The 27,319-nt window shown below is 42.9% G+C and overlaps 1 protein-coding gene across 3 annotated transcripts in view; it reads right to left on the bottom strand.

Annotated features, from left to right (window-relative positions):
• Positions 1-27,319, bottom strand: part of sorl1 (sortilin-related receptor, L(DLR class) A repeats containing) — a 93,314-nt gene that overhangs the window by 54,479 nt on the left and 11,516 nt on the right. For 2 of the 3 annotated variants that reach the window (XM_085381047.1, XM_085381046.1), the window contains exons 2-5: positions 14,246-14,362; positions 7,266-7,400; positions 6,161-6,322; positions 5,199-5,266 (exon numbers count right to left, since the gene is read on the bottom strand). In XM_085381047.1, the coding sequence (XP_085237173.1) occupies positions 5,199-5,266; positions 6,161-6,322; positions 7,266-7,400; positions 14,246-14,362 (482 nt within the window). Of the gene's footprint in view, positions 1-3,892; positions 4,118-5,198; positions 5,267-6,160; positions 6,323-7,265; positions 7,401-14,245; positions 14,363-27,319 lie in introns of those variants that run through there. The other variant, XM_085381048.1, reaches the window with a different exon arrangement.

Raw genomic sequence — 27,319 nt, 5'->3', positions numbered from 1 at the left:
TCTGGCATTGGCCTTTCTCGCACATGGCACACTAGATGCAATTACACTGCAGAAAACACACATCGCAGGTCAGGTGGCTCCCCTGATAAAACTTGCGCCAGCGGGAAATGCACCCGACCTTTAGTTGCACTATTTATCAGCACAAACCGTCATAACAGAGGGGGAGGGCAGGTTAAAGACCATCCCACTAGAGACTGTGGATGCCGCTCACCTGGTTGAGCCTGTGACCCACGTAGCAAAGGTACTTTAGGGGTCAGCTATAATCTGCACTACTGTCAGCCTGAAAATGTTCAGAGCTGCAACGCTTCTATGTGATATCTATTCAACGCCCCCCTTTCTCCCACAGATCCTTGGTTTCCCTATATATAGAGTTGATACTCCTTTTATGTGGGATTTGTATCATTCGTTGTAATCCATATGGCAGAAGAGATTGTACTTCTTATTGTACAAAATGGATTTTGCCTCTCAGTCCGTCTTCTAGCCGTGCGATCACAGGATTACCAGTTATGCGAGATTGTGGGGGGTCCCACTGGTTTGGGTGGTTCTGAACACACCCAGCAGTAGACTGATAGTCAGGCTCAGATCGCTTTGGCTTACAGAGCCTTCAGACTGATGTGCAGCACAAAAGCAGCAGCCTCTTCTAAAGCCACAACAAACAGGATTAAACCCAAATTGGATGGAGCACCAGGGGCGAGCGTAAGATCAATCCTTATTTGTGTTGCTTTGGTCCTCAGATAATTTGCAGTTTCTTCTGGCCGGTTTGTACCTTTAGCAGCATTTTCAAATCTTATTTGCTGACTTTTAAAGGCATCAGTAGTTAAATACATCTAGAAATCCAGGGACCAGATCATTTTGGCTGTCAATGATAAAAAAGATGACCCAGATAAAACCATTACCTTTAAGTTTTGTATTGTGTTATGAATCAAGCACACTGCTGCTTCTCCTTAAAAATCCAAAATCTCTCACAGTTTAGTTCAGCTCAAACTAAGATGACGGAGGGAGAGCCCTCGGTCAACGGGAAGTAGAAGATATAAAAGGATTCAGCATCAGGGCCCATGGAAGGAAGTTGGCTTGTTTTCAGTCCATGCAGCACGTGACAGATTCAATTCAACTTTATTTATACAGTGCCAAACACAGCAACAGTCGCCTCAAGGTGCTTTATATTGTAAGGTAGACGCTACAATAATACAACAGAGAAAGCCCAACAATCATATGACCCCCTATGAGCAAGCACTTTGGCGACAGTGGGAAGGAAAAACTCCCTTTTAACAGGAAGAAACCTCCGGCAGAACCAGGCTCAGGGAGGGGCGGGGCCATCTGCTGTGATTGGTTGGGGTGAGAGAAGGAAGACAGGATAAAGACATGCTGTGGAAGAGAGACAGAGAGTCGGATGTGTTGGTTTACACCATAACTCTCCCCACAGCTACTGTGCAGCTCTGCTAAGGTTGGCCAGGCCACGCCTCCTGGACTCCTGTTGCTCTTCCTTACTAACTGACACTCCCTGTTATGGTCCAACAGAAGCTTCAAATGCTTTAACTATTCATACTTCTACTGATATTAAAAGTCACCAGTTCAACTGCTTTTATTGACTAGCCATCAAACCATATAGCTTCTTCTTACCAATAACCAGCAAACAGTTGAGCTGCTGCTGACAGAAATTCATTCACAGAGCAAAAAGGTTTTTTCCCCACATAGATAAACGGTGAGGGCAACCTGCCTAAAAGAGCGTCAGTCTAGCATCCACTCAGAGTGGAGGGGAAGCATCACAGATCAACAGGTCTGCCTGCATTGTCCAGAAATGCTTCCACTGGTCCCTCAACCCCACAGGACTCCAGTTGTTTCTGATTCTAACTTACAGCAAAAATCTAAGCGTGCTGAAGCATTTGGAACAGATAAGGAGTACATAATGACTCATTCCATCATGACTGCTGGCAGTAGCATAGTACAAGGGCTGCAAAGGAAAGGATACTTCTGCACCAAAGCTATAATTCAGCTTTTACCAATCACCGTGAAATGTAGTTAAGGGAGGATATTGATTACATATTTTGGCACACGGCAGGTATAATTCTCTTTGGAGAAGGCAAACATTAGTGCTCTGTTTATTCTATAATATAAATCAGTCCAACAGAGCTTGAAACCAGGTTTCACTGCAGCGTTGCATGTTGAGCTTTATAAAAAAGAACTAAAGGAGCACTGCCTAAATCACTGTTAATGACACCTGCAGCCCTGTAATGATCTGCAGTCAGCATCCTGTTACTCACTCTTGCATGCAGCTCTTGGTTAGTGACTGATTTATACCACAATCCTGATGATGGTAATGACAACAAAGCTGACTCGCACATAACTAAGCAACCAATGTCAGATGTGTCTGTGTAGATTCTCAGTCATCCAGGTCATGGTAGTCTAAGGAAACTGGAAATATAACAGCGGGACTGTTTAAAGTTTCGTCAAGATCCTTCACCTCTCGTCCAACGTCAGTTCTAAAAGCAAACAGTGAAGATCCCAGATACATGTGGAAGAAGCTGGCTGCTATTAGTATGGAAAGAAAGTCTTAGTTATGCACATTAGCTTAATGCCAATACAACATTTATGATGACTATTTATGATGACTACGATTCTATAGGTTCAACAGAGTCATAAATCTCTTTAGCTGGGGAATTAATTTGGTAAGCTAGCCATTCAGCATTTCCACTAAAAGGGCATCTGTGCAGGAAGTGATTCACAGGTACACATACCAAAGAAAGGTAATCAGATTCAGCACCTTCGAGTTTACCACCCTCCATATGGCAGGGTGGTAAACGCATTAGGTCAGACGTCCACCACCCCTAAACATCAACATCCTCTCCTACCAAAGGATGGGAGAAACCCAGCTGTAGACGTTGCGTGGGGGTGCAGATGTAATCTTTATTTTGTTTAACAAACAAAACAAACCCACAGCAACACACAATTTTGCTAGTAACAACATTAGCAACTAAGCTATATTAGCGGAGGAAATCATTTGAAAACAGTCAGCTAAGCTACCAGATAAGCATCAGGAGTCAGATGAATTTGCTAACTGTGGATTTTGCTCCATTAGATGGCTTGCATTCTTATGTATTAGCAGACATGCTAGCATTAGCTAACAGTAGCCAGAAAAACAACAACAAACAAACATCGAAAGGTTAAAACTTTTAAACAACATTATTTACTTGATACCCAAGTTAACAGCTGGCAGGCTAACACTAGCTTGGTTAAAGTTAATGTGAGAGATGGCGAGCAAAATGCTACCTGAAGCCATGTTTTAGTTTGAGTTGGTCATTTGTTGACTTTAGCGATCAGTGAACTCTGCCTTTCTTTCATGGCTGCTGTTGCTCACTGATGATGCTGGGCGCAGAAGCACTGAGTATTTTACCAGGAACTATTTTACCTTTCAAACCTTCCATGTTTACACTAAAATAATGAAAGCACTAAATACTGTATCAAGTTTCCATAAGTAGCAGTTATCCTGGCAAACCTGATGTAATCCAGGTAGAGTCCATTCAGCGTCCATCCTGTCACTCGGTTTTCTGCCTTGGTGACAACATGTTACTCTGCTCAATAAACATCTAAAGGCTCCTGGCTGCAGAGAACCTGCACCAACATAGCCAGAGTAAAGTGTTGTCTCATGTTGTTTCACAGCCTCGATTAAAATACTACAAACACAACAGGGGAGGCTGCCGTCTCTCAGCCACTTACATGACACTGTGAAATTATCCCAACCGAAGCTCACAGTACAAGCCAAAAGTGTTGAGTCATGCACTTAATAACAGGACAGCAATGACTACACATTTTTCCAAGGTGCACTAATGTTCAGGTTTGACAACTATCAACAGCTACACAAACACAAGCTTGAAAACGTGCAACAACTGCTTACCAGAAAAATGTGCATTCTTGCAATCAAAATGTATAATTCCAGCATGATAAGAGTCCATCCTGAACCCAGAAAACCTCACAGTCATGTCGGGAAACAGTTAAATGAGAATCATTCATTGAGGAGTTCTAGTCATCTTCATGTGGAAGAAAGTGAGGATGCCTGGTGTGGGGACAAGGGGCTGTGACAAAGGTCTGCTTTACACAGTGGTGTTAGTGAGGCTTCCTTTATTGGTCAAGACAAGTTTACACAGCACTCACAGCTGAATGGAGACACCATAAGCCCAGATGTTCCAGACTGGGCCTCACTATGCTCACTGGATTCATGATCAGCCTTACACATCTGAATGACTTTATGCAGAACAGCTTAAACTGTTACTTCTTCTTTGCATTATTGATCTTTTATCAAATCCAGCCAGTAGCCAACAAATGTTAGAGTTGAGATAAGCTGTATTGTATAAAATCACAGGAAACACTGTGCAGACAATCATTAAACTGCCTACAATTTGTTGGTTGTATTTTCATATTAATCAAATAAGACTGGGTTTCCATGACGATCCAAGATAATCTGGGTCAGGTTCCATCTCATCCAAAGCTCAACACATCTAATTAACAGTCTTAACTTTATCTTAACTTTAACTTTTACAGCAGGCTGTTCACTGTTGAAGCCTGCAGTCATGCTATTTATATTTAATTACTTTAGATTTTGTCAAACCAATCACTGAATAACCACAGACCTGTGATCATAAATGCAGCCACAACTCTGAGTTGTATCATTCCTAATACAGCTCGACTCTTCTTTCAACATTTAACGGCGTCAGCTGTGAGTGTGGGCTCTGACCTCTTATGTATAGAAACACCAAACACCGTTGGATTATTCTTTTGGATAATCCAACAACAGAAATGACAAAATTAAGCAATTTATTTTTTAATGAAGGTGTCTACTTTCATTAAACGGACTAAATGTTAACTGACTGTCCTGACACTGGAATAAAGCAGAGCTACTTTGTGTCAGATAAAGAAGAAAAACACATTTTCATTAATTCTCTGTGTTATTGTGGTAATGTCGACGTGCTATCGAGTAAGGATGAACTCATCTGTGTATCAGAGTTGTTGACTAGAAATATCAGACAGCGCAGCAATAACTTGTAGAATAATTTATCTATTTATGTGCTTGTAGCTAACGCCTGAAGGCCGAGGACATGCAGATTTAATAGGAGTTTTCTGGAAGGTTATATTTCCTCAGCATTGTGTTGGTGACAGGATAGATACACCCTCTGATGCCTGTTGTACTGCTTCAGCCTCCTTACCAAAAGTAGGTCTTCACGTGCTCTTGGATCAACACCCACGTCTCCCCAAAGTCGTCCGATTTCCACAGCTAGAAAGGCAGGAGAGGAGAGAGGGTGTAAGGAGAGAGCAGGAGGAGGAAGGGGGAGGAGGAGGAGGAGAAGAGGGGGGTGGTGCACTGTAAAAATGTAGGTCAAGCTCATTCCTTCGTTTTGGCTCCAGCACACATGTAAAGGAGAACACCGGAGAGACGTTTGCCACTGTTATGTTTGAACTCAGGAGAGCTATGATGCAAGGACATCACTTCCTGTCCCGGTTAGAATATCCTGCATGTGAATTTCTGAATCGAACAAGCGACGAGTACTTCATATCAAGCACACGTGCAAGAAACAGTCACGATTTCAGCCTTCGTTTTAGGATTTTAAAAATTCAGAGGAACAGTCGGTGAATGCTTTGGAAACACCAAAGCATTCACCGACTGTTCTCATAAAATACTCATAAACTGTGGTTACTCTGGCAGCAGCAGCCTAACTGAGTGTCCAAATACGTCCCAGCTTATTTACCTGGCACACACTTTTTTTACACGTTTCCACAGAGCTGTTAGACATTTGTAAGGAAGACATCGTCCTTCTGTTTGTATCAAAATATGTAGAATACTATCAATAACTGCAAGTATTCACATAAGGAATAATAAAATCCATCAAGTCCACATTGTGTGAATATTCAGTGCAGAAAGGCTTCATGAAATGTTTTCCTACACATGCACATGACTGGATCAAGATGAAGCTGAAGTCATTTGAATGCAAAGCTACAGTCATTTTATCAGGTCAAATTTCGGCTGTAACAGGGAGTCAAACTCACACTACAAATGCTTCATCATATCTACAAGCACCACTCAGTAAAAGGTGTCGCTGAGGCTTCATACTAAACAAAGTGCGTCATTCTTTTAAACACACAGCACTGTAAAGTCAGAGCATCGCTTTACCTGTTTGTTGGGATGGGAGCCGTCGTAGCCGAGCACCAGGTTGGCTCGTCTGCTGTGGAGCAGCAGGTCGGTGGGTTTGAAGGGGAGGGAGAAGCCCTGGACGTTCCTACAGAAGTCAAAGGCGTTCCAAAGGTAGTTGTTGGTAGAGTCCACAAACAGGTACTGAGGAGGCAGACAACAAACAGAAGCATTAAATAATAAATCTGACAAATCCTAGAAAAGTTTTCTTTGAGGGGAAACAAAGTTTAAGGTCTATCAGGCTGACTTTGCACAAACTCAGCTCCGCAGAAACGTTGGGAAACAAAATGCAATGACTGACAAGCTTAAGCCCGTGTTTACTTCACCATCGGGCGCCAAGGTTTAATCCTTAAAAAAGTATCAGTGAAGAAAACGAGTTTGCAACATAAAATCATGAAGAGCAGAGGACTCAAATGAATCAGCTGATGGAGCCTTTCCAGATGTGGAAGCTACCAGTTCCACAGCCACTGATTTTAAACTGAACACTGATAACACTCCTGATGGTCCCACCACGTTCACACAAGGATTCGTCGTTGCATGATGCAGGATGTGTCCCAGTTACTTCCTGACAGTTAATGCAGTGCTGCCTGAAGTCTGCCTCTTTGATACGCTCTTTTTAGACCTGATGTTACCGATCTGCTGACAGTTAACTTAATTAGTTTCACCATGTTACTGCAGCTGTTTCCTTTTAGTAACAGTTACTTTTCCAGCTTTTTGTTGCCTCTTTCCCAACTTCTTTTGGGAATGTGTTGCTGTATGAGCTCACATTTTTCTTAAAATTGTACTTTTTCTGTTCCGATATTTGGATATTTGCTGAGTTTTTCAGCTCTACTTGACAGAACAGTTCAGCTCCACCAAAAGACGACCAGTGACAAATCCACAGACACTGAGATATGTGCAGGAGGAGAAGCTGGATTAGTTTCCACAATTCCACCATTGGATCTTAAATTTCCCATAATGCAACCAAAAGCTTTATTTCATACCTGACAGTATACAGCTGACATCACAATGTGTGCTGTGTAGAATACATACAGGAAACTTTCCACTTGTCTCTCGTGTAAATACGGGTCAGTGGGACCAGACTCACCCTCCTGTTGTCTGCAGGGCTGTGGTAGAACTGCGAGATGACCTGCTTGCTGCCGTCCTTCATCTTAGCCCCCGAAAACTTGAACTTGTGTGAGACGGGTATGAAAGTGGTGCCGTGGTCATAGGACACGTAGACCTGAAGACAACAAGGGAGGTATGAATGCCTGCACCCGGCGGTCCCTGAGAAAAGGCCTGGATTATATTTTTTTTTATCAAAAAATTCACTCGGCAAACTGCAAATTCTGCCATTTTAAAAACACTAATAATAATAATAATAATAATAATGATGATGGATTGCATTTATATAGCGCTTTTCAAGGAACCCAAAGCACTTTTTACAATTCCACTATTCATTCACTCTCACATTCATACACTGGTGGAGTCAAGCTAATCTGAAAGGTCTGCAGGTCTTAATGCTCAATTCTGATTTTTTGATCAAATCCGATTTTTTTGTCTGCTTCTTCACACTACAAATAAAATGTGACGCGCTCTAGTGTGAACCCTCAAAGCGGCCCACATGCACAAAAGCAGACGTCACACACAGCGCGCTCTGTTTAGACTATGGCTGGGTGATATGGCCTAAAATTCATATCACGGTATAATTTGAAGCATATGCAGTAACGATATATATCGTGATATTTTCTTTTCTTCTGTATAACGTATTTTACACACTATAACGCGCACTTAAAATCCTTTAATTTTCTCAAAAAATGACAACGTGCCTTATGTATGAATTCTGGTTGTGCTTAATGACCTCAAACAGATTTTATGTGCTACACGCCGCTCAAAAATCTGTCAAAAATGTTTTAGTACGACTTTGCTAAGCTACGAAGCCGCACCGCTTGATAGATTGTCGGAGCATTATGGCTGCCGTAGTCAGGAGCCTTGTGGAGTAATCTGGGTCCAAAACTCCGTCATCTTCAGGTCCCAAAGTAACAAACGAACACTGCAGCATCACTGAGAGTTAAAATCTGTCTAAATTCTTTAATCTTTAATAAAACGATCAGCATTGCTGCTTTACCAGGTGTAACAATTAAGTTTAGCATCCAGGCATCCATGAAAACAGAATTTATTAAATTTAACACAGTTAGAGGAAGTTAGCGGTTAGCAGGAAGTTAGCTCACTAGTTTCCACCTAAGCATGATATAGCATGTTCTGACTGAGAGATTTCTGAAAAATTCAAACGTACAGCTCTGCTATCACTTCCAACATAGATGAAGACAGAAGCTAAACAGCAGTGATGTTTGTAGGGTTACTGAAGTTGGACTAGCTGGTAAACAATGATGTGCTACATGATTGCTAGCAAAACAGCTACGTTAGCATAACATTAGCACAGTGAAGTTGAAGGATGAACGCTAACTTTTTTCCACTCGATAAAAGTTAACGTGAAGGTTCCTGATGGTTAGAGACAAATGCAATCGCATAGCAGGATGCTGTAAACGGACCAAACTTCAGTCAGGAGAACAACTGAGATAATCCATCCACAATACGAGGTTAGTCATTAATATACTGCAACAACATGGGAATAGAGCAGCTGTGATAGAATTCAGCATTAAAGAATCAATGGTACAGAAGTGGAGGAAGCGCAGTTTTTGGCTTTCCTCATCTTCCAAAAGTGCTTCGTCTCTTCGCTGTCGCCGGCCATAATTTGCAGATGTTGTTGTTTGCAGCCGCTGCGAGGCTTTCGACCAAAACAGGAGCAGCTTGATGACACCATCAACATGCGCTATCGTGGTAGAGCGGTATAGTAAAGATCTCTACCGTTGGCCAAATTTATATCGTTTCTACCGTAAACCGTTTATACCGCCCACCCCTAGTTTAGACCCAGACCAAACAGTATTGTTTGACTGATGGCCTTAATATAAAGACTTGTTTACGTTTCCCAATTTTGCTTTAAGTTATAAAGTTATTTTGTTATTTACATTTGGCCTAATAAGGATCCTTATTGCTGTTTTAGAGGAGCGCTGCTTCAGAGGATAGTTGCAGATTTCTGTCAGAATCTGCAGATTATACATTTACAAATAAAATGTTCACGTTTCTCCAACGTTGTCTTCCCAACAGTTTCACTGGATGGCCAGGAAGCGTTCGCGATGTCTTCTCCGGCGCTGATAATTGGCGTCTGTCTTGTGTCAGTGACGTAAAAGACGGATTTAATGCGACATGACCATCAAACAGCAGTCGCTTTCTAAAACATCAGATATGTATCGGATTCAGTGCCACATACGAAAGTGACCCAGATCGGATTTGTGCCATTCACACTGTCATACCATGATCGGATATGAGTCGCACAGGGTCAAAAAAGTCGGATTTGATGCGCTTTCGCCTGCAGTGTGAACGTAACCTTGGTGATCCACAGTTTCAAGGAAGACAAATTTCTGCGCCTGCTGTGTGTTCGAGAGGATGAAGGGGTTGATTAATGACTGAATACTAGGGGTGCAACGATATTCGTATCGATATTGAACCGTTCGATACAGTGCTTTCGGTTCGGTACGCATATGTATCGAACAATACAACATTTGTAATTTATTTTATCAACTTTCCTTCTGACGATGCTGTCTGTGTGGGGCGCTCAGTGAATCTGCATTCGACTACTCTGCCTAGGCTGCACTGTCGAGCGCAGATCCACTGAGCACTCCACACAGACAGCATAGTCAGAAGGAAGAGCGCAGGGCAAGTTAAGCTCTCCTTGCAACATGGCAAATTGAACCTCCCCCACCCTCATTTAGATCTGGTGTTTGGAACTATTTTGGTTTTCATGTGACGTATGACTCTGAAGGTAAGCGAGTCATGGACTAAAGTAAAACAGTATGTTGGATGTGCCATGCAATGCTCAATTACATGGGTGGGAACTAGCGTGTTAGCGCAGTTAGCTCGTTAACGTGTTGGCCGTCTAGCCCCACGCACGGGGCGATCGGCGGTAGCTCGTTAACGGAGATTTGCCGTGTTGTGGCGTTAACGTCATTTCAACGAGATTAACCTGAAAGCACTAGTGGGAACACAACGAATATGACTGCACATTTACTCCGACAGCATCCTCGTGCAAAGACAAAAACAACAAGCATGCTACTAACTTTACCCGAGTCATTTAGACAGCTGTTAGCACATGATTCTCCTTATGGGGACCTGATATGTTTAATATGCTGCTGAGAATATAGCCCAGAAGAAGCGGATAGTATAGCTTTTATTTTGGAAAGAGCCATTTCTCTGTAATAAACTCTCTTTTCCAAAGATGAGTGATTCCTCAATCAGATACAGGGCTCGCAAAATCGCTAGCCCGACGTCCCGGAGCTAGCGATTTTTCCAGTCGGGCTACCAAAATCTATCTCTGCCCTGCCCGTCGGGCTATTGTAGGAAGGAAAAATATATGTCAATGCTTTTGCATTCTTTCAGAAATGTAGCTGGGTAATTATGTCATTGGCATCGGTGAGCCACTGTCAATATGTGACATATTGAAATCGCGTTTGAATTTGCGCTTGTTTTTTGCTTTCACTTTGCAATCGTGCGAACTGTGTATAGAGAGCGACAGCACTGATCTGTGAGTGATGATAATTTGTGCACCAATTCCTCTGACGTCTTATCAATCGTTAGCTTACTATGCAAACATGACAAGTGAAATCTCCTGCAGCTTAAACATGTGAGAGGTTGATCGCGCAGAGAATCGCTGAGCTTATGTGAGTCCGTGTGTAAAAGCAGCAGGATATATATTTTAGTTCTGCTGAGCCAAATAAGACAGGTCAGGGTGAAGAAGTGACAGCCAAAGAAAAGCTTACCACAAAACGGAGAAGTTATGACAAATCAGACTATAAGGCAAAAAGAAAGTGCAGCTTTATGGTTTCATGGACAAAAGAATTTCTGTGGCTGCGATATGACGAGCTTAATAACCAGGGCTGCACATAAGTGGTCCGCAGGTGCGCATTCGCTGTCAAAATAAAAAACACGCACAAGGGTTAGGGTTAAATTTAAAAACTGTACTTTTGAGTTAAAATCTATATTTATAATTTTAATAAATGACAAATTAAAAAGGCATGAACATTTTTTTGTATCGAAAAAATATCGAACCGTGACACCAAAGTATCGAACCGAACCGTGAATTTTGTGTATCGTTGCACCCCTACTGAATACCTACAAAAAGATGTTACTTTATAGACACTTCGATGGTGAAAGATGGTAAAAGCAAACTAACTGTGGCATGGATGTCAGCCTTTTTCAGAGAAACAAGAAAACCAAAAATAAGAAAATATCTACCACATGTCCTTAAACACAACACCCTGTGCTTGTCGGTGTGTGAGATAGGCCATAATTAAAAAAATGTTCATTTTCATTTAAGGCTTTATGCCCCAAATAAAAACTCTGTGGCATCTATAAAGGACAAGTGTGACTGGTTGGCTGCAGAGCCTTTCAGTGTTTGTAAATGGTGACGTGTGACGAAGACGAACTGAATGCAGACTCGTAGCATCTCCTTGTAGAAAACTCAGCATACATGTGAAAGGAAGTCTAAAGGTGCGAAACTCTGTCTGCACTTTGCACACATGCCCCAGACACTTCAAAGCAAACGTGTTAAACTGATGTACGACCTTCAGTCACACGCAACTAAACTTGAATTCATGAAAGATGAGGGGACCAACGCCTCCGCTGTAACCACAACGTGAGCTTGTGTTTGGCCACAGCAAGAGGTCAAAGGTCCCATGTCCCATATGTAACACTACCATATTAAATCCCTGAGTTGATGGAGAGATGACAGAATCTGTCTTTTAACAGTCTGGTTGCCTCCATGCTGCCTGTGCACACACGCTAACGCTCCTAACATAATATCTACTGAAATAAGAGAGCTTTGCAGTTCATCGGTTTATCTTTATTAACTCTGACAGTGACTTTGAAGCCTGAATCATTTCAGCGTCTTCAGAAACCAGACTGTGTATTTGTGAGAGTCAGCTTTTCTGGATTTCAACAAAAAGACGTTTATTTGGATTGTGTGTGTTTCCTTTCACTTTCACCAGAACACAAGTGGAACTGCAGTGACATAAAAACAAGCTGAATTCAAAACACGACCTCACGTATGCATTTCGAGCAATTTCAGAGAATAATGGAAATTACAGTTTTTTACAGATGCTAGGACACATTTCTCAATACTTAGGTCACGTTTGCAAAACTCCTCACACAGTGAGCACAACAGAAGTCTATGTGGGCTAAACTGAGGACCAGTTATCATTGTTTTGGCACAAAATGCATCCAATGACTACATCTCTCAAATTTCATGAATTATCTTCTCACTCAGACACAACAACTGCCAAAAATCTTTGTACGTACAGGACATTTTGCATGTGCTTACATACTGTTTTCAAAACTGTTAAACTTATGGCCAAAACAATAACACAATGCAAAACTTGAAAAGACAGCAAAATCCAACAGCAATATTTTATTGAAACATATTTTAAATCTAAAAATGCAGTTTAACCAGCCACAGCTGATTCTCATTGTAGATGAACATCTACACAGGTGTTACTCCTTCAATTTTTCAACTCCTTCAATTCTGGCATGCCAGAAGATTCTTTCCTAGGTGTGTTGCCCTAGATGACATAAGATGTGATGTGGATGAGAACCTGTGGCCAAATGGAGAAGACCGAGTAGATTAGCATTACTATTGTATGTGTATCAGTGGATGGTGTGTATACAAATTCTTGTATTTTGGGATTACTTAGTGCAGAAAAATAAAAATACAGAAACAAATATTAACGAATTCTGCATGATGTCTGATTCATTCCAGTAACATATATTGAAATTATAAACAGAGATGTGTCCTTGTTTTACACAAGAAAACACTGTGTAATGCTACATGTTGTTACTGTTTTTTAGGTCATTGTTTTGTGGGTGACAAAGTGTGTTTGTCGGCTGTCAACCTTTGCTAGTGTTCTGGAAGAATGAGTTTATTTGAGACCTGAATGAAGTGTTTTGGTAGTTGTAGTGCATTTTGAATGTGAAATGAACTGCTTTGCCAAGCTGACGGTCAGTTAGGAGGATTGTGTGAAGTGTTTTGCAAAAGTGACCTAAGTATTGAGAAATGTGTCCTAGTGGCTGTAAAAAACTGTAAACACATTTTTAATAAATAACAGCCAATAATCTATAAAGCTGTGCTACCAGTATTTACAATTTTGGCTTTAGACACTTTGCAATCACTGGGGAAAAAATCCTTTTGAGACTATTTTTTAAAACTATTATTTATATTTCGCTCTGGCTCTGACAGCACACGGACACAAATACTCGTAACCACAGTAATGTCTGGTCAGTGGCCATTACCCTCACACAGCTGTGCTTGGTAAGTAGTGAGCGTGGAGGAAATATTCAATGCTGAGGTCCTAACTGTCTATCAGCAGTTTAGCTAGCTTAGACTGCAGGTCAGCATGAAGGTGTTTGAGTAATAACTGCATCGGTCGTTATTCCAACCAGCTATTTAAGGTTGATGGTTCTGCCCAACATGGTCACTGTTAAGGACTGGCATGATGAGATAAATCTTTCTGAGGAATACAGAACAACATCCATCCCATAATGAGACAAAACAAACTTCCCAATCGAAGGAAAAGCAGTATTCCCCTCAGCTCTCCGTCTGAAAGTGCTCAGTCATCCCAGGAAGTGGAAACAGAAGCGGCGTGCTGTTTAATGGCTGTGTTTGAGGCCTTCAGTTTCTTTTCTCTGTGTGTGTGTGTGTGTGTGTGTGTTGAGGTAGCAGATGGGACCGATTAATGTGTAGCTCAACACTTGTACCATCATGAGAAACATGTTAAACAAGTGTGAACACAAACCTTCTGCTACGCTGCTAATTTACACAGACAGTTTACAGACTGGGATTTAACTGGAAAACCAGGCCTGAGACTAACCTGAACACTGTATGAGCCTACTGGAAATAATCCTGGGCCTTCTGGTTTTAGTATTCCCAGGTTTCCTACCCTACATGTTACATGCATGGATGTTTTCAGGCGTACTCACCGAGCTGGTTTTGGACCCAGTGGTTCCTGCACTGTCTCGAGCCAAGGCTACAATGACATTACTCTTCTCTCCTGCCCAGTGGACGACCATCTGGTTGTGAGAGTCATTCAGGTTGGCCTGTAGAAAAAAAAGTGAACATAAGGTGCAAGGAAACCTTTCCAATCTGAAATTTAAATGGGCTGAAATATCCAGCGATGACACGGACACAGAGCTGTGACGGTACTGAAGGTCGGTTTGGAGGCTTTTTCTCTTTAATAAGTAAAATAATCATTTAAAAATTTACTGAAGTTCTCTTTGTCTGATATTAAAATTTCTTTGAATATTAGAAACAAAAAAAAATGCTTAAGGCCCCATAAAGGCTCGGGAAAGCTGTAGTCTTACTTTAGGGTACCCATTTGCACAGGCTGGTGAGAACACCATTGTTTTTATCCCTGTGGACACGTGACACTCGAGGAGACGGATGAGTTTAACACAGTATCCTGATCTGCTGAGTCACAAAGATGGATGCAGACATTTCTTCAGGCCAGCATATGGTTTGAATCTGAGGCGCTGAATCAAAGCCAGGCACAAACTCACGTCTCTGACTCCTCACACCGACTTTCTGTCTTCGGCGGCCGGACTGTCAAACGATGCAAAAAGATAAGGATCAACGGAGCTCACAGATCTGAAGCCGCTTCCCAGTTTTATGACAACTCGGTAAGGAATTCAAACAAACCAGGCCGTGACCTGAGATAACCCCAGGCTGTTGAGCCCGCGTCTGTCAGAACATTTCCAAAAATGAGACAAATCACATTTAATCTGTGAATCCAGATACGCTGTGCACAATCTGAATGATTTATTTAGCAACAACATCAAAGTAGCACAAGTCAATATTTCATGGGAAAAACTGGCCCATGTGTCATTTAACGGGAGTCACCGGGCTGATAGTCTCCGTTTGTTTATATGTATTTATTTGTATTTAACAAAGAGTCAGTTTCCAAAAATGTATTTTGGCCACTCCTGACATTGATCTGCATCTCTAGCAGTCATCATCAGCACACCAGCTGTTCTGCTGTTCAACTGACAGCAGAGCAAACTGCAGCTGCAGATGAAAAGGACACAAGAGAAGCAACAGGGGGGAAGCCCCGCCCCGGAGCAACACGCAACCACAAAGCAGATTCAGATTCCACCAGTTTAACCAGTCTAGCTTCCACTGGGTGTTTTGGGAGGTTTTTGCAATTGTTTCTTTTAATAACCTCGTAGCAGGACGACGGTCTGTCGTCGTGTCTGCTGCCACCGTGTTTGAAGAAGGGACAAAGTTTTTGTCTGTGGTCACACAGGTGCAGGACCACCGTCCTAAGGACAGTCAGTCCAGAGGTGCACGTCACAACCTTCAGGACACGCCTGAAGTTCTGCTCTGCGAGTCAGTGTCAGGACAGTGAAGCTACTCGTGATTTTTCATCCTCTCTGTCCGTGGATCTCAAAGTAAGGCGCTTTGGGCTTGAGCACAACCATCCATCACAATCTGTGGACAGCAGGACGGTGTATGTGGAAGCACGTTTAAAATCAAGTGCAGAGGGCCTGTTCGTGGTGCTGAAAGGACACCCAGCGAGACGGCGTGTCTGAACGGTTTCTTGGAAGACGTTGCGGCAGCGTGGCACAGAGGACGGAGCTGCAGCACAGAGCAAAGCACGCTTTTCTTTTACTCCGTAAACATCTGGCTGATCGTGCTCCAGCAGTGCGTCTGCACAGGACCGACCAATAACTTGCTTTAACACAAACTCCATCTCCTTCGGTGCACCTCACGTGGCGCCTGGATCAATGATAAAAAAACCAGGCGATTTCATCTCTTTCTTTGTCGCTGGCTCTCTCTGCTTTCCTCTTCTCATCTTTTATTGATGATGTTAAGAAGGGCCCGGCTGCCTGAAGGGCTCCTTTTTGCTTCAAAGGCCTTTCCCTGCATTTTTCTAGCAGTTCTCAGTGAGGAGCAAACAACAAGTATCGCTGTCAGCTGTGATCAGACACAACCCTCCACCCAGTCTGCTGCCACCGCCGTAACAACGGTGAGGACGACGATGCCAAAAAGGTAAAATTATGACTGCACAAAGGACTCGGGCCTAATGAGATATTCAGCCTGAGACTTTTCAGCAGTAAAGAGCGACTGCTGGCAGTGCAGCCCGCATTGCCACGCCTCACGTGCTGTTAATATTCGCACGTTTGTGCCAGTGTTGGACGGCATTCTGCCAAACGCAGCGATGCTAATATCTCCACCTACAGCGGTCTAAAAAATCTATAGAGTGCTGCAGCAACAAGGCTCGCTGTGCAGTTAAGGGGGCGGCCTCGAAAGGCAGGATGTACGAGGATATATTTGTTCTTTAGCATAATTTAACCAGAAAACAGCAGAACAGATGTCCTGGAGAGCTAGACTGTCTGTCGCCAGCAAGACACAAATGTAACCTTTTCCTGATGTAAGGTCCAACAAAGGGACAACTATGAGGCGCTGCGGCACAGTCAACTTCACTGAGACCCGCTTTAGTCATCTCCTCCTCCTCTCCGTCTTCTTCAGCGTGCCTCCCTCAGGTAAAAGTCTGGGCCGTGTCTGGAGCCGAGGTGTTGCAGCGATAAATCTCTGTATTTTTGGCATCGCTGGTCCCTGTGAGGGGGTGAAGGGGCTCTCGGGACGGACACATGAATCCAGAGAGCAGCGATGAGTCCAGAGATAAATATTGTCTGTCAGGTTGCAGCAAATTGCAGGAAGACCTTCAGCAGTACAGGTGGTCCCGCCATGGGTGATTACTGCTGTGCAGCTCCACTGCACATGTCGCACGCACCACAACGACAACAACATGTGTACCGTATACACCACAAACGATTATTTTGTAGGGGTGCAACGATACACAAAATTCACGGTTCGGTTCGGTTCGATACTTTGGTGTCACGGGTCGATATTTTTTCGATACAAAAAAAAAATGTTCATGCCTTTTTAATTTGTCATTTATTAAATTTTCACGGCACATTCCACACCACATCTCTGTGCGTTCATCATTTGTTTGAAGCCAGCTCACCTCCTGCAACTACTTTTCCGAGAATACGTGCTTCTTTTGTGGTTCGGACTCCTGACATTTCTTTGGAGGTGGAGGAACATCACAGTAATTGCTTAAAGGAGCTTCTTCGACATCTTTAAGAGTTTTAAACAAATGTCTGTCCTCCTCCTGAAAATCTTTTGTACGCAAACACGCGTTGCAACTTCTTATCTTGTGCGTGTTTTTTATTTTGACAGCGAATGCGCACCTGCGGACCACTTATGTGCAGCCCTGGTTATTAAGCTCGTCATATCGCAGCCACAGAAATTCTTTTGTCCATGAAACCATAAAGCTGCACTTTCTTTTTGCCTTATAGTCTGATTTGTCATAACTTTTGCATTTTGTGGTAAGCTTTTCTTTGGCTGTCACTTCTTCACCCTGACCTGTCTTATTTGGCTCAGCAGAACTGAAATATATATCTGTCTGTGAAGGTTCTCAGTCATCCAGGTCATCGTAGTCAAATATATATCCTGCTGCTTTTACACACGCACTCACATAAGCTCAGCGATTCTCTGCGCGATCAACCTCTCACATGTTTAAGCTGCGGGAGATTTCACTTGTCATGTTTGCATAGTAAGCTAACGATTAATAAGACGATGTCAGAGGAATTGGTGCGCAAATTATCATCACTCACAGATCAGTGCTGTCGCTCTCTATACACAGTTCGCACGATTGCAAAGTGAAAGCAAAAAACAAGCGCAAATTCAAACACGATTTCAATATGTCACATATTGACAGTGGCTCACCGATGCCAATGACATAATTACCCAGCTACATTTCTGAAAGAATGCAAAAGCATTGACATATATTTTTCCTTCCTGCGATAGCCCGACAGGCAGGGAAGAGATAGATTTTGGTAGCCCGACTGGAAAAATTTTGCGAGCCCTGTATCTGATTGAGGAATCACTCATCTTTGGAAAAGAGAGTTTATTACAGAGAAATGTCTCTTTCAAAATAAAAGCTCTACTATACGCTTCTTCTGGGCTATATTCTCAGCAGCACATTAAACATATCAGGTCCCCATAAGGAGAATCCTGTGCTAACGGCTGTCTAAATGACTCGGGTAAAGTTTGTAGCATGCATGCTTGTTGTTTTTGTCTGCTTCCACTTGTCTTTGCACGAGGATGCTGTCGGCGTAAATGTGCAGTCATATTCGTTGTGTTCCCACTAGTGCTGTCAGCGTAAATCTCGTTGAAATGACGTTAACGCCACAACACGGCAAATCTCCGTTAACGAGCTACCCCTGATAGCCCCGTGCTAACTGCGCTAACACACTAGCTCCCACCCATGTAATTGAGCATTGCGTGGCACATCCAACATACTGTTTTACTTTAGTCCATGACTCGCTTACCTTCAGGGTCATACGTCACATGAAAACCAAAATAGTTCCAAACGCCAGATCTGAATGAGGGTGGGGGAGGTTCAATTTGCCATGTTGCAAGGAGCTCAGCTTCTGTCTTGCTAGCTTGCCCTGCGCTCAGTGAATCTGAGTTCGACTACTCCGCCTAGGCTGCACTGTCGAGTGCAGATCCACTGAGCGCTCAACACAGACAGCATCGTCAGAAGGAAAGTTGATCAAATAAATTTAAAATTTTGTATTGTTCGATACATATGCGCACTGAACCGAAAGCACTGTATCGAACGGTTCAATATCGATACGAGTATCGTTGCACCCCTAATATTTTGATAGTCGACTAGTCAGATCATCATCCATTGGACGTACAGCTTATTGCACCAGCAGCATCTGCTCCTATATAACTATCATTAGCTTACAGCTTGAAGTGTTTAAGGTATGTGCTAACTAAAAGTAAAGACAAGATGATAGTTTATTGAATTTTAATGAAATTTGCAGATTGTTTCGGTGAAGTTTAATAAACTCCTTGCTATCTAAAATATAACAGGACATCGGAGTAAATATCTTGGAGCATCTCACACTTCTGATAATCAGCTGTCTGCTTGACGTTTATTCAGCTGTGTAAAAACTATAACTTTAATCTCAGCCAAACCGATTTACTCAGCAACAAATAAAATACTACAAAAAGCCAAACAACAACATTTTTAAGTTATCTAAGTGACTTATGTATGTTTAACCTGAGTAGCGAAAGACGGCGGTGGGTTTGAAAACGATTTGCCGGGAGTCCGGTGTTTTCACGGCTCTAGTGAGCCTAGCCCTGAAAATATGTTAAACGAAGAAAAAAAAAGAAAAAAAAAAAAAAAAGAAAATATGTTAAACGTTTATTTTGTGACCCAGAAAGAATAATAAGAGTAATATTAAAACTAACTAGCTGCCACCATTGTTGGAAACTGAACTGGGCCGCGCTATGAATTCTGGGACAGAGCTTCTTCTTCTTCTTCTTCGGGGTTTAACGGCAGCTGGCATCCTTGTACATGCAGTGCTGCCATCTTCTGTTTCAGTCCGTTATTACACTCTTAAATCCTGCTACTCATTCCTGCGTCTTTTGTGATCTTACAAAGCTTCAAACGACGCGTCGACTATTAAATCAGTCGTCGACAATTTTGATAGTCGACGTAATCGTGACGAGTCGACTAATCGTGGCAGCCCTAACTCCCAGCAACACAGCATATTTGTTCCAAGCTCCATGAAGTGGTGGTGAACCCCTGCAGAGATCAGGCTTTGTGGTTCAGGCTCAGCTGACCGTAACACGACCCGTCACGCATGCTTCCTGTTGCTGATAGATCAGGGTTTCAACAGGCATATTTGAGGGTTCCCAGAAACTCACAGTAAAATGTTTTATAGTGCTTTTTAAGACACGCCGATCCCTCCGCAGAGCCCCCCACTGCCATTTCACCGCATGTACAGCCGCATTGTTTACCTCCAGCTGAGACGGTGGAGATCCCCGTTGATCTGACTCTGCGACAGGAAGTCCAACAATTTACACCAGGCTACAAAAATGTTGTGGAGCTGCCAGCCGGCTGATTACAGGTGAGCGGGCTGCAGTCTCGAGAGAACTTCATGCAAGCTTTAAAAACTCTTATGGCTTCAGTGCTGACACTTAAGCACTTTTTACACAACAAGAACATTGCTAATTGGGCAGCTCCGTTTCCCACGGTTACACAAAATAAAAGCCTGGCTTTTAATCTGACCCATGTCAGTTTTCGGGGTTAGCGGTAAGAGTCGTCATAACTGTTGCAGGTCACTCTGTAGCTCTGCTGACTGTGGGGGCGCACAGATTTACTCCCCCAGCTTTCTGCAACACTAATGAAGAGGATTTATATTCAGTACTAGAGCAGGGCGATATGGCCAAAAATATTTATCACGATATATATTTGAAAATTTGCGATAACGATATAACCGACGATATAATTGATGCGAGACAAAATACAACTCCACAACATTACTAGCGCAAAAAGACAACCTTCCATTTATTTTCACTTAAACAAGAAGCTGGTTTTTATGTACATTAAAGCTTTATAAAAATGTAACAGTGCAAATGCAAATTCCTTGCTGAAAGTTTAACCAAAAGGCATTTCCAGTAGAAATGGGCTGACATATCCTGAGCATAACCATGTATAATATCCACTGAAGTTAAAAAGAGGTGCTTTGCAACATTAAACTGCAGTGTGCAGTACGCATTTTTCGGACCATAAGGTGCACGGGATTATAAGGCACATTAAGCGAAACAAAGCAGTCAGATAAATCAAACTTTATTAAACTCATTCTTCTTGCTTCCTCCACTTCTGTACCATTGATTCATTAATGTTGAATTCTCTGGCAGCTGCTCTATTCCCATGTTGTTGCAGTATATGAATGACTAACCTCGTATTGTGAATGGATTATCTCAGTTGTTCTCCTGACTGAAGTTTGGTCCGTTTACAGCATCCTGCCATGCGATTGCATTTGTTTCTAACCATGAAGAACCTTCACGTTAACTTTTATAAGTGGAAAAGTGTTAGTGTTCGTCCTCCAGCTTCACTGTTTATGTTATGCTAACATAGCTGTGTCGCTAGCGATCACGTAGCACATCATTATATACCAGCTAGCCCAACTTCAGTAACCCTACAAACGTCACTGCTGTTTAGTTTCCTGTCTTCATTTATGTTGGAAGTGATAGCAGAGCTGTACGTTTGATTTTTTCAGAAATCTCTCAGTCAGAACATGCAATATCATGCTTAGGTAACTAGCGAAACTAGCGAGCTAACTTCCGCTAGCTTCCTGCTAACTTCTAACTCCGTTAAATGTAATAACTTTTGTTTTCATGGATGCCTGGAAGTTAAACTTTATAGTTACACCTGGTAAAGCAGCAATGCTGATCGTTTTATTAAAGATGAAAGAATTTAGACAGTTTTTAACTCTTAGTGATGCTGCAGTGTTGTTTGACCTGAAGTATACGGAGTTTAGGACCCAGATTACTCCCAGATTTAAGAGCATCTTAGTCCGACAAATATGACAATAACGACGGCCGCTTGCATGTTCTGCAAAAAAATGTGCTTTGTTGTGTATCTGACGGACAAACACCAAACCAGTTCCACATCACTGAAGTTGCACCATTTTTACAAACCAATTCTGGTTCATCTGTTTCACTCAACAATCGGCCATGTGCGTATGAAAACAAAGGCACTGTGCATGCGCGTTTTACTCCCATTCTATCGCGATATTTCATTTTCCTATCGTTGCCTAACATTATACCGGTATTACCGTGAACGGTATAATATGGCCCAGCCCTATTCAGTACCCACCTTTTACCCCACCCACTGCCACAGCTTCACTGGATGTTTGTCATACTCAATAGCACTTGCTGTTACCATGGTTACCGTGGACTTAAGTTTTAACATTTTTTTTAATTGTAGGATTTTGTCCTTTTAAAGAAAGCAGTAATATTTCATAGGAATAGTCTGTGTCATGTTGTTGTCCTACAGAACATTGTGCAGAAACAGCTGATGGTAAGTCTCCTGCTCAGTTCCAGTTCGTATCTGTCCAGGAAACAAAAACACCGTCAGCACTGCTTCAGAGTTTTGACAAGGGGGCAAGCTGTAGCTTAGTAACAGCAGAAGAGAGACATCCCATCTTTGTGTTGTTATTTAGGACACTGATGAAGCCGCCCTAAGGTCAGTGAAATGTCACGACTCACTGCCTGTCCTGCTTTTTCTTCCTCATTGCAACACGGCCGGCAGTCCTGAAGCGTGGAGCTCCTTAAATGCTCACGTCCATCAATCTTTCTGACAGTTATGTGGCCACTTTTTGTGGGATGAAGAGGAGAGGGCGTCGCAAGCAGCCATCAGGGGAACTGTACTGCAGTGCTCCTCGTCTCAGTGTTTCGCAGACAATGCGTGATGCTTTCCATATTTAACCCTCCACATTCTGTGAAACAGGATCCAGTAAAACCAGCAAACCAAATCATCGTAACGTGCAGAAGGGAAGGAGCTCTCGCTGCTCATCAAGCTCCAGCGCTCCAAGGTGAAACCCTGAGAGCTAACAGACCGGAGCGGCTCCGTCACTCACCCTGCAGCATGAAGCACCAGGTTAACATCAGCACTGCAACGCTTTACTCACACCGCAAACCAGCGTTTGAATCAGACTGCGCTACTATTACCAGAGCTGTGTTTAATAAGCAGAACCAGATGCATCTTCATTTATTCCAGAACCACTTCTTACTCATGCCTACATTACCAACAATTCAATTTGCCTGCACACAGTTATGTCAAGGATTTGGGTGGGTTAGCAGAGATGATGAGCACGCTCCAGAGGTCTGTTGAGCTCAGTCACTTTTTAAAATAAGGCCCCAAAATCATCCAACTCAAGTGACAACACTCACAGACACCCATAAGGCTCCAACTTTGTTTTCCTCATATTCCACAATACTCTGAACAACCTGGATTTACTGCAGCTGCTGCTGAAATTCATTCTTTACATTATCCACACATATATACATAAACAGTGGTTCAACAGACCGCCTGCTTCAGAGTGCTGTCGTTAGTGCAGGGAAACAAGCAGCACTGTATCCTGACACACCTGTACTGGCAGCAGACAGAAAAATGTGCCACTGTTACTGAAACTTGTGTCAGCAGCTGTTTTTCAATGTGCTTAAACACACTGAAATCTGGGAATTAGGAGGCCTGGTTCAGTGTGCCACACATCACGCCGCTGAATGAGGCCATCAGGGAGTACACTTACTACGACTCCCGGTTACATGTCGAACGTTCACATGAACGCAGCAGAACATTGCCCCGAGCATCACACCGACTTTCATAGCACACTCCTGCTGCCATTTCATCATACACAACACACACAGCCAGCAAGATGGAAAAATGTACTTTGTCCTTTAGGCCAGTCTCCTCCTGTCATTGCTCCACGGTAGGGCTGGGCCATATCATATCATTCATTGTAATACCAATACAATGTTAGGCAACAATAAGAAAATAAAATATCGCAACAGAATATGAGTAAAACGCGCATGTGCAGTGCCTTTGTTTTCATACGCACATGGCCAAAAAGCATGGCGGCAACAGAGAATAAGAAAGGCGGATCGTTGAGTGAAAGAAATGAACCAGAACTGGTTTGTAAAAACGCTGCAACTTCAGTGATGTGGAACTGGTTTGGTGTTTGTCCGTCAGATACACAACAAAGCACATTTTTTTTGTAGAACATGCAAGCGGCCGTCGTTATTGCTGTATTGTATGTCAGTGCGCCCCAGGGCAGCTGTGGCTACAACTGTAGCTGCCTTCACCAGTGTGTGAATTTGAGAGTGAATGAATAGTGGTATTGTAAAGCGCTTTGAGGGGTCCCGAAAAGCGCTATATAAATCCAATCCAATATTTTTATTATCATTATTATTATTTGTCGGACTAAGATGCTCGTAAATCTGGGAGTAATCTGGGTCCAAAACTCCGTCTGCTTCAAGTCCCAAAGTCAAACGAACACTGCAGCATCACTGAGAGTTAAAATCTGTCTAAATTCTTTCATCTTTAATAAAATCATCAGCTTTGCTGCTTTACCGGGTGTAACAATTAATTTTAACATCCAGGCATCCATGAAAACAGAATTTATTACATTTCACGGAGTTAGAAGTTAGCAGGAAGTTACTGGAAGTTAGCGCGCTAGTTTTGCTAGTTACCTAAGCATGATATAGCATGTTCTGACTGAGAGATTTCTGAAAAAATTCAAACGTACAGCTCTGCTATCACTTCCAACATAAATGAAGACAGGAAACTAAACAGCAGTGACGTTTGTAGGGTTACTGAAGCTGGGCTAGCTGGTATATAATGATGTGCTACGTGATCGCTAGCGACACAGCTATGTTAGCATAACATAAACAGTGAATCTGGAGGACGAACACTAACACTTTTCCACTTATAAAAGTTAACGTTAAGGTTCCTGATAGTTAGGGACAAATGCAATCGCATGGCAGGATGCTGTAAACGGACCAAACTTCAGTCAGGAGAACAACTGAGATAATCCATCCACAATACGAGGTTAGTCATTGATATACTGCAACAACATGGGAATAGAGCAGCTGTGATAGAATACAGCATTAATGAATCAATGGTACAGAAGTGGAGGAAGCAAGAAGAATGAGTTTAATAAAGTTTGATTTATCTGACTGCTTTGTTTCGCTTAATGTGCCTTATAATCCCGTGCACCTTATGGTCCGAAAAATACGTACTACACACTGCAGTTTAATGTTGCAAAGCACCTCTTTTTAACTTCAGTGGATATTATACATGGTTATGCTCAGGATATGTCAGCCCATTTCCGTTGGAAATCCCTTTTGGTTAAACTGTCAGCAATGAATTTGCATTTGCACTGTTACATTTTTATAAAGCTTTAATGTACATAAAAAACAGCTGCTTGTTTAAGTGAAAAAGAATTGATGGGTTTTTGCACTAATAAAGTTGTGGAGTTATAAAGTATTTTGTTTTTGTCTCGCGTCAGTTATATCGCAAATTTTCAAATATATATTGGGATAAATAGTTTTGTCCATATTGCCCTGCCCTATTGTGTACTATATATAAAAACCAGTCTATTTATCACATCATCCAGGTGGAGAAATGGTTCATGTGGCACATGCTGTTGCAGTGTTTGGTGCTTTGTATGAGACGTGTCAGCCTCATACAGGCTGAGGTGAAATACAGCAAACCAGGCTTATGCATGAGTCACTGGGAGCAGGACACACACACAGCAGCAGAGCAGGATTAGCACCGAGTGAAACATTAACATTCAAATCAAACAAGATCCAGACAAAGAGGTAACCCAGTGTAAAGACTGCTCCCTGGGTAAATGCAGACACGTGCATAGACTGCGCTCTACCACCCAACATCTGACTACAGGACACAGCTCAACTTGATCCCTTTGCCTGTTTGAACGCCGCTGTGCAGTTTTACCCATGTTCATACATGAACATAACTCTGCAACCCTACACCAAGAAATCCATCTTCAACATTCCTGACAAAAGCTCCAGGAGCTGGAATGTACTCAGAACAGCACCATCAGACACAAGCAGTTCACACGGAGATCAGGTTCAGTTACTCACTTCAGCTTTTTTTTTTCCGTCCTACAAAAGATATCATCAACATTGTTCCTCATAAACGCTCAGCAGCAGCTGAACATTCTGAGCTTCTCCTGGACAGACGATCAAGACTCTGATGGAGAAGACTCCCGTCCACTGTTAGACAGAGTGCAGCTCCACAGTCTTGAACCGTGGATAGAGACAGCAGCTCTGGACCGAGAGCTGCACTAACCGGAAGCTACAACAAGTGGAGAGCATCCTGTGCCACTATACTCAGGTTGAGTGCTGCACTTCAACATGGTGGAGCTGGACGAGACCGCCGCTCTGTTAGTTATTGTCATAAAGTGGATGCTGAAGTATATAATTATAATACCGCAGGGCCTCGCGAGTGGGCTTTATGACAGAAAGCAGTCTGCATGGCACTGATATTCTTGTGGTGCTTGTACATACCTCATTTTTTCAGTCAAAATTTGGATTAAGAAATCACACACACAAAAACAAAGTGTTAACTGCTCCAAGTATCTCGCCACCATGAAAGGAAAAACATGAAAGATTTCTATTAAACGCTCACATTTGCTTCCCACCCTTCTAGTGCTTTCATATTTCTTTGGAAGGATGGAGGCGGTTGGCTCAGTGTCTGGTAGTACCAAGGAGTGGATTGCACCAACGATATGCACGGGCATTCAGCCCATTCTCCACCCTCCCCACTCCTCAGCTCAGCTGCGTGTGTGCGTTAGGGGGTGGCAGCGTGGCCAAGAGAGTCGACGAAGCCCGACTGAAACAATGACATCATCTCTGCAGGACTGGCCGGCAGAGAAGTCTCGCTGCACTCTCACCTCGAGCTGACTGTCCAGTGTCCATGCTCAGGCCGGCCGGTGGTTTAGTGCAACAGGGACGAGACACAACTGAGCCCCTGTTCTCCTCCCAGTGTGACTGCAGACCTCCGAGTTCTTTGCAGACTCACAAAGCAAGGTGTTCCAGAACTTCCACACCAAAATAATGCATGAAAGCAAATGAAAGGCAGGCAAATGATAATGTTGAACATCCTTGTTACTGTGTGGTATGCCGCCACTCGATAGAAAATGATGAATGCTACAAAGATCTACTGAGACATGGGCCCAAGTTGGCCCACACCGAGAAGGCTCTGCTTGATACGTCTTACAGCAGCTTTACAAACTCGACCAGATAAAAACCAATGAAGTCGTTTTCATACCGGAGCAGATGCACACACAGTGGGCTGCGTGCAGACAGCTCACAGTGAGACAGTGTGGTGAATTTTAAAGAGGGTTTGAGCACCAGAATCAGCACACAAGCATCAGAGCAGAGCGTAAAGAGGCGCGCTGTTGCTCAGAGGACCGCGTCTACTGCTTTCAGGGTGGAGAGATCGATGCTGCTGTAAACGCAACACCAACTCCAGCTGATCGGGCAGCTCACATGCACCATGCACGTTTTTGTCACACACTAGTGCAGTTTGAAGACATGGGCGGTGTGGGGGCATTGAAATGTACGGGATGTCTAAAGTGAGAAAGTGAGCGCCCCGTCAGTTG

This window comes from Rhamphochromis longiceps, linkage group LG14 (assembly GCF_057381845.1).
Source record: "Rhamphochromis longiceps isolate RC_006_pf linkage group LG14, R_longiceps_female_GT1.1, whole genome shotgun sequence".
NCBI lineage: Eukaryota > Metazoa > Chordata > Actinopteri > Cichliformes > Cichlidae > Rhamphochromis > Rhamphochromis longiceps.
This window is presented reverse-complemented; position numbering and strand designations above follow the sequence as displayed.